This window comes from Elephantulus edwardii, unplaced genomic scaffold, assembly GCF_000299155.1.
Source record: "Elephantulus edwardii isolate Elephantulus edwardi_28Jun2011 unplaced genomic scaffold, EleEdw1.0 scaffold00089, whole genome shotgun sequence".
Lineage (NCBI taxonomy): Eukaryota > Metazoa > Chordata > Mammalia > Macroscelidea > Macroscelididae > Elephantulus > Elephantulus edwardii.
The window spans coordinates 8,219,654-8,227,866 of NW_006399839.1; the positions used below are offsets into that span (position 1 = coordinate 8,219,654).

The window sequence follows — 8,213 nt, forward strand, 5'->3', positions numbered from 1 at the left end:
TCCCTTTCTCTGGCCCTCCACCTCCCCATGCGTTATGTCTCTCTCCAAGGACTGGACCCTTCTAACAACATGTCCAAAACATGTGAGAGGAAGTGTCGTCATCCTTGCCTCCAGGAGCCCCCTGGCCACGTGCAATCCACTCTTGGCGATTCGTTCTGAATTCGTACTGAAGTCCCCTCAACCCCTCTGGGTTCAGCTTTTCCCCTTTACCTCTCTCGTGAGATAAAAGGTATTACAAGTGAGCTCTGGTGGCAGGAAGCTGTACTGCAATCCCAGAGGTGTGCGGTTCAAATCCACCAGATTCTCTGCTGGAGAAGGAGGAGCAATCTTCTCCTGTGCCAGTCAGATCCGATGTGATACTACACACAGAAAATAATAAAAAGAAATTTTTTAAAGGTATTACAGCCTACGGGGCTCCTTTGCATCTATTATGACTGTGAGAGGCTAGAGGAAGTGTTGTATCCTGCCTTCAAATCCTTTTAAAACAATTTGGTTCTAAGAACTATCACATCACCATGACGTAATTTTACTTTATCTCTTTCATCCAAATTTTCGAATTCACTGCCATCCAGTTGCAACCATAACACAGCTGATTCTCCAGTGGTGTTCAGAGGCTGTAAATCACATGGGAGGTGATTGTTCATCTCTTCCGCAGAGCAGCTGGTGGATTCGAGCCACCTGCCTTTGTGTTGGCAACACAACTTCTTACCCGCTAGGCCACCAGAGCCCACTTATGTGCATGCATTTTGGGAGAGACACAACCCGGTTCATGACAGTGGCTGGATTTCCCCCCAGTCTGGAGGATATATTTAGGGGGCTACATGGAGTGTTCTGGGGTTCTCTCACACAAGAGCAAGAGATTTCGTGCAGCCATAAACCAGAGGGGAGACAAGGGCCTCCCACTGCAACACCACTGCCCAGTGCTTCCTAGCTTCCCACAAAGGCCAGCAGTTCCCTGTGCCCCGGGAAGTTAATCAGAGACTGTGGTCACATAGACAGAGGCTCGGGGCCCTCTGTGGCCTCGCTATTGGGGTGAAATGACCCAAACAGAATTGGCTGGACAGGATGCCGTCTCAGCAGCTGGGATGTGCTGGGCTGTCAGAAAGTGCCCATAAATAGGAACCTCGCTGTGAGTCGGGCCACGTCTGCGGAAGGGCCTGGCCTCTCTCTGCTCCTTCCCAAGGCCGCAGCCACAGGTCCCCACCTGCAGGATCAGAAGGTAAGGATGTCAGCGCCTTCTGGGGCGGGGGGGTGGGGGGGAGCCTGGCCATGGTAAACATCGCGAGCGTGACCAGCTAGGCCTTGTGAGAACCAGAGAGGCTTCTGGGAGTTGGAGCTGAGCCAGGTGATACTGGGCCCAGCCAGGGGTTTAGGGTGCTGGTTACCTGGAAGCATCAGCATGTCAAGGCGGTGGCATAGAGACTGAGCCCTCAGGCACGGGCCTGGGGCTGCAGTCTCTGCAGACCTGGTGCCTCTGCAGAGAGGAAAGTGGGCAGAACTAGGAGTTACCAGGCCCCCCCATCCCTCACCCCGAGAGCTCCATTTCCTCCTGAGACTGGAAACAGATCAAGGGATAATTCTACAGCTCCCCACATCTGTGTGATGAGCTCCAGGGTGCCCTGGCTTGTGTGCGGGGTGGGTGGGTTTCTGATGGTGCACTGGGTGTGAGGCGTAGATAGGGGTGTTCAGCGGACCACTGGGGGCGGTGTCTGCTATACACAGGCAGGTGTGAGAGAGACAGGCTGTGCCGGATTGATGGTCCACGACCACAGGAGCCCCTGTCTGTGTGTGTGTGCACATGTGTGGAGAGGCACATGTGTGTGAGGATGTATGTATGGTGTGAGGATGTGTATGCGTGAATATGTATGTATACTATGCATGAAAGTCCGTCCACGTGCATGTGTACAGATGGACGTAAATGTCCTGGGTGCGTGGATTTAAATATGTGAAGATATATATGTGTGTGTGTTCGTGTGCTGAAGGCAGGAAAGAACCATGTCTGTCACATCATCGTGGTGACAGTCATAAGAAACCTCCTAAATGACTCGGGACACTGGGCTTTGGGCCCCTGTCCCCCCCATAGCAGAGATATAACCATCTGTCCGTGTCTGCGCGCGTCCATGTCTCTGGTGGTGGGCCGTATGCAGTCGGTGCTCCATTAATGTTTATGAGATGCGCATGGGAACTGGGCCGATGTAGGGGCCGGAGGGCCTGGTCCCCTGCCTGGCTTTTTTCAGGGTGGCTGTCTGTCCCCACCAGTCTGTCCGTGGTCTCCTGCCTCATCTTGTCCCCCAGCCCAGGACCATCAAATCTTTAGGGAACAAAAAAATACAGAGACCAGAAAACAGAGGCCTCGAGGGTGTGGGTGGGAGGGAGCCCGCACAGAAAGCTCCCCGGAAGCCATTCTCTGACCAGCTCTCTGCACCTGGGGCTCCATGTGAGGACGGGGGGAGGGGAGGATAAAAGAGCAAGAGCGAAGGTTGGAGCCCCGCCTCCACGCGTCCCAGGGAGGGTTCACCCCCAGCCAGATCCCAGTGCTGTTCTATGAAGCGGGGATCTGCTCCCCCTGACCGTCCCATCCCATGGCCCCAGCGTGGATGAGCAGTGGGCGTCTGGTGAACGCCTGCGGGACCGAGCGTTACATCCGGAGTGTGTGTAGTGTACCCTCAAGTCCAGGCACACGTGCGCCACCTGGGTTCCCCCTGGTGGACCTGGGGACCCATTTCCCTTTGGTTTGTAGCCAGAGGTGACTCCGGAGAGATGGCGGAGCAGCACGGTGTGCCGGAGCAGGCTGCGGCTGGCAAGAGCCACGGAGGCCTCGGCGGTGGCTACAAGGTACTGCGCACGGGGGAGGGGGGTCCAGAGGTTCGAGGTCGCCCCAGGGCCTGGGGGTGCAGCTCACAGGCAGGCAGCCCGTTCCAGAGAGGTGGATCAGAAAGCAGCCCCACCTGAAACCCTTCACTCCTGTTTTCTGCTGTCAGCACGCTTTGTCTTCCTCCTCTTCTCCGGCCTTGCCAGCAAATGGGACTCTCCCTGCACCCTGCCTGTCTCCCCGGGAGCACAGGCACCCTGGAGAGCCTTCGTGGCATGGCCTCAAGCCCCCAGGAAGTTCATGTTTCTGGCCTTTTCTGGGCCTCCACAGTCCTATTTTTCAAATGGGAATGATTCTCATACTCCTCAAGTCCTAAGTTCCTATGAGCTCCAAAGCAACCAGCACATGGAGGGAGTGTGCATGGAAACCAGGGGGGAGTTTTGAGTCCGTTGGCTCTGTCCTGGGTGGTGCAAACGACCAGTGTCCGTGTCTGCATCCATGTCCCTGGCTGTGGGCCATATGCAGTCGGTGCTCCATTAATGTTTACGAAATGCGTGAGTGATGCAGACACTGGGCTGCTAACCCAAAGGTTAGTCATTTCATTCATCCCAGAGGTGCCTCGGAAGGAAGGCCTGGCAATCAGCGGTTCAGCTTAGCCCCACGTTGGGGTCACGAGGAGCTTGCTGTTGGAGGAGGAGGTGGGAGGCTGAAGCAAAGAGGAGTATAGACGTTTGTGGGGGACAGTGCTGGGGGCCTTGCAGCTCTGCGATGCCAGCATCTGACAGATACCTGGGGCTGCTGGCCGTGGAGAACGTGGCTGTCCCTGTCACCCCTTGTGCCCTGCGGGCTGACCCTTATCCAAGCCAGTGCAAGTTAAAAGAGTCTGCCAACCCCCTTGCAGTGCAACCCCAGGACAAGAACCTGCCCTCTCTGAGCCCCTCTCACTCCATTCTGTCGCCTCCCACAAGGGCCTTTTCTGGACCTCCACAGTCCCATCTTTAAAATGGGAACGATGTTAGGCAGGCAAACCTCAATCCACAAGTGGGAAACCTTTGTTTCTTCTGTCCTACGAGGGATTTTTAAATGGAGACATTTCATATGAATATATATGGATTGCTGATTTCTCTGGAAAAGTTTGCAACCGGGCTCATGTACTCTCCTGAATTTTATTTCTTGCGCCTCTTCCTGGCATCACTTCCTTTGAACAGGCTCCCCATCTGACCCTTGCACCAATTTTTAAATTATTTTAAAAGATAGAAAGAGAAGGAACACTCCCAGAGTGGTTCTCTATGGCAAGCCTGATGCTAAAACCAGGCAGGAAATTGCACCAAGAAAACCGTACGTTAGTCTGGATTTAATGGAGTTAATTTTAGAGTTCTGGAGCTCTGGAGGCATAGTCCGTGGGGAGCTGGTTCGAATCCAGCAGGGGCCACAGCAGGAGATAAAGGAGCAATTGCCTCCTGTATCATTTTCGGCAGAAACTCGCTGGCGGGTCAGCTAGGAGCCCTTACGATCACACAGGGGCCCAGTCTTGGCGGCGTTTCCCAGCGCTGCCACCAGGGGGCGGCGCAGGACTGCAGCGGGGCTGGCTCCCGGCTGGTCCCTCTGCGGATGCTTCACCTGGGGGCGCCCAGGGGATGATTAGGATGCTGTCCTTCCAGGTGACGGTGTTTGAGCTGGAGAACTTTCAAGGCAAGCGGATCGAGCTCTCGACCGAGTGCCCCAACCTGACGGACAGCCTGCTGGAGAAAGTGGGTTCCATCCAGGTGGAGTCTGGACCGTGAGTAATCGGGACCCCCCCACCCCTGTACCCCTTATCTTGCAGGGATTCAGGAGGCCCGAGACCCTAAATCTGCTGTGGGGGTCTTTGACCACTCCCTTCCCTCCGTGGTCTCAGTTTCCCCACCTGTAAAACCAGGGAGTTGAACCCTGTTCTGTAAGAATCCTTCTAGCTCAGCCCTTCTGTGGCAAATACAAGTTCACATAGAAAAGACTAGAGGCTAATGCCTGACAAGTGGGATTCAGTCATTATAACGCTGACAACAATTATTACAACAAAAACGTACTGTACCAAGGGTTTATGATTTACTAGCAATCCTGTGAGAAGGGCTGTTGTTTTTGTGTACCATGGAGTCAGAACTGACCCATAGCTGACCCTCCAGTGGGTTTTCAGAAGCAGTAAATCACACAGAAGGACACTGCCCATCCTTCTGCAGAGTAACTTGAGGATTCGAACTCATTGCGTTCAGGATTGCAGCGCAGAATCTTACCCGAGGCCCCCAGAAAGGTAGCATTCTCGTTATTCCCATTCTATGGACAATGACAGGCCAAAGTGGCCGAGTGGCCTGTCCGTGACCACACATCAAGTGGATGGGCCAGGCGGGCTATACGCTGTGCCTTTGGACAGAGTCTGGGTCCTGACACTGTGACCACTAACTGGCTAAGTGGTTCGGGGGCACTTTGGTTCAACCCCTAGGCCTTTGTCTTATTATCTGTGAAATGGTGAGAAGAATGTCTCAGGGGGCGCTTTTGTGAAAACGAGTGAAATGATGCAGACAAATTAATAATTTATAGTAATAGCAGTTCCAGTGATTAATGTCCATGGAATACAAATTCGGGGCCAGACGTCCTGTTAATGGCATTACTGAGGGCCTAGAGGTGAAAGAGATTCCAAGGGACATTTCCCAGGATGCTTTTCTGGCCCAGAGACTCCGTTCCCAGCATGCCCTAGTAGCTCCTCCAGTAAAAGGCTTGGGAATTGGCAAGAGGGGTCCAGGGAGGGTGTGGGATCAGCACCTCTGGGGTCCTTCCCACCTTAGGGTCGCTCCCTCCTCAGCCACAGAGGAGGGAACCCAGGCCCCTCTCCTCCACAGGTGGCTGGCATTCGAATGCAGGGCCTTCTGCGGAGAGCAGTTCGTCCTGGAGAAGGGGGACTACCCTCGCTGGGACTCCTGGTCCAACAGCCACCGCAGCGAACACCTCCTGTCCATCCGGCCTCTGCGTGTTGTGAGTACAGCCTCCCCAGAAGCCCCTCCGTGTGTCTCCTCTCCACAACTGAATGTTTGTATCATGAATTAGCCACAGTGAGGGCTGGGACTTCCTGTTATAACCGGACTGAATTCTTGAGCCTCGAGGTCCAGCCTCAGGCCAGCCCTGTGGTCCAGGGAATAACTTTACAAACAAAGCCACATGTAAACAGCCAAGCAGCTCAAGTTCTTCACTTGCCCATCTCAGCACCAAGTCCTACACAGCTCACAGGAGCGCTTCCTCCTGCCTCTCCCTCCACCCACTGCACTCACAGCCCCCTCACAACACAATGACTGGCTTCTCCTTAGAGGACTAGGGAGCTCTGGTTGCTTTAGTGGTAAGGAAGTGTGTTGCCAGACCAAAGGTAGGTGGTTTGAATCTAGTACCTGCTCCTCGGGAGAAAGATGGGCAATCTCCTCCCAGGAAATTACTGCCTGTAAAACCCACTAAAGGGTCGACAATGAGTCGATTCCCATGCAATGGTTCTCAACCACAAAACCTTAGAGGATTAAGGCAGAACCCACTTTAATAGATTGTTCATGGCTTAGCAATCTTCCTCCTTCGCTGAGCCCATTTTACCTGTTTGTGAAACAGTGAGGTTCAAAGAGACTTTATTTCTTCCGACAGTGAATTTGGGATTAGAGTCTTTGTTGATGGGTGTGTGTGCCTATTGGTTGATTGTGTCCTGATTCTGGGGCCTGTCTGAGCCCTCTTCAAGGGTTTGGGAGCAGCCGGCTCACCCCCTGCTCTTGTCCCTACAGGATAGTTCTGATCACAAGTTGCATCTGTTTGAGAACTCAGCTTTCAGCGGCCGCAAGATGGAAATAGTGGATGACGACGTGCCCAGCCTCTGGGCTCACGGCTTCCAGGACCGTGTGGCGAGCATCCGTTCCATCAGCGGGACGTAAGAGACCCTTCTGTTGACACTCCCTCCAGTCCCCTGCTCTGGGCTGCCATGGTGGGGACAGAGTCACTGTTTGAGGTCGCTCACAGGATTGGCATTTCGACCTTTATGCAGTGGCCCCTCTGTCGTCCTTCTCAGAACCCCCACTAAAGCTCCCATGATGGGGGTGGCCAATTTCTGCACCCCAAGCCCACTGTAATTTCCAGGGAGACTTACCTCATTGAAAGCTTTGTCCTCCCTTTTTATCAGATGAATTTTCTTACCGCCAATTGCCGCTCTCAAGTCTTTGCTCCTTTTTTGAGCACACTTAGGTCCTTGAGGCAATTCTTAGTATTTTGTGTTTTCTCTCCATTCACCATCTTCATACCTTCTTATCAGAGATTCCAAGATGTGTAGCTTTGTAGGCATGACCTGAATAATACACAGAAGAGCAGCATCCCCTCCCTCCTTCTAGGCTTCATACCACTGTTAATGTGACCTTGAGATTCTCTTTGCTTTGTCAATGACTATATTTCTCTTGTGATCTGGGGTTGGGCCTAGAGAAGTGACAAGAAAGATTTCATTTGTCAGCAGTTTACCAAGTGTCTACCATGAGCTTGCAGTAGGGCTACAGGAGGGTAGAATTGAGAACTACATAACCTCTGTCCACTCAGATCTCACAGTCTGACAGAAAGGTAGATGAGGAAGCAGATTCATAGTTCATTGTGATCAAGGCCGTGTACGGGGCTTACTTGGGATCCCACAGGGGACACCTGACCCAGCCTAGGTTGCAAGAAAAGCTTTGTGGAGGAGGAGTCTTCTTAAATGAGGTAATTACTCTTAACTGAGTAATGCACAGGTGTGACAAAGGGCTTAAATGTGGAGAGGGGGCAAGGGAAGGCATTACAGGCACATGGAGCAGCATGTACGAAGGCTCAGAGGCACCACAGTTTCAAGGAAAGCCATACAAGTATGTTAAGCTTTAGGGTATGAGGAGAGGGTAGTCTAAGAGGATACTCGTGTGAAATATCTGGTGAGCACAGGAAGGAGTTTGAATCCATTCTGGGGGCTTGGGGAGCTACTTAGGGCTGGAGTAGGGGGGAAGGGCATGGTGAGTTGCAAGTTTTGGGTGTTTGGGTTTTTTTTTAACTTTCTTATTGGTTTACATGAACCAATAAGAGGGAACTGTGGTGGCCTCGTGGCAAGATGCTGCGCTGCAATCCCAAAGGCACATGGTTCAAGGACACCAGCTGCTCCATGGGAGAAGGATTGGTAATCTCCTCCCGTGCAATTAACTGCCTCTGAAAACCTGTGGAGGGTCAGCTATGGTTGGTTTCAACTCGACAGTACACAACAACATTGGTTTGCATATAATTGTTCATTTATATTATATTTTGTGAATGCACTTTGTGTTTTATACAATCATTGATATGCATTAGATATAGATAGATAGATAGATAGATAGATAGATAGATAGATAGATAGATAGAT

The 8,213-nt window shown here is 52.4% G+C and overlaps 1 protein-coding gene across 1 annotated transcript in view; it reads left to right on the plus strand.

The window, feature by feature from the left end:
* The first annotated feature begins 1,172 nt into the window (after window positions 1-1,172).
* CRYBB3 (crystallin, beta B3) overlaps window positions 1,173-8,213 on the plus strand; it is a 27,734-nt gene continuing 20,693 nt past the window's right edge. Inside the window, exons 1-5 of the mRNA XM_006890465.1 lie at window positions 1,173-1,196; window positions 2,741-2,835; window positions 4,474-4,592; window positions 5,686-5,818; window positions 6,601-6,743. Coding sequence (XP_006890527.1) covers window positions 2,761-2,835; window positions 4,474-4,592; window positions 5,686-5,818; window positions 6,601-6,743 — 470 coding nt within the window. The 5' untranslated portion in view covers window positions 1,173-1,196; window positions 2,741-2,760. The remainder of the gene's footprint in view (window positions 1,197-2,740; window positions 2,836-4,473; window positions 4,593-5,685; window positions 5,819-6,600; window positions 6,744-8,213) is intronic.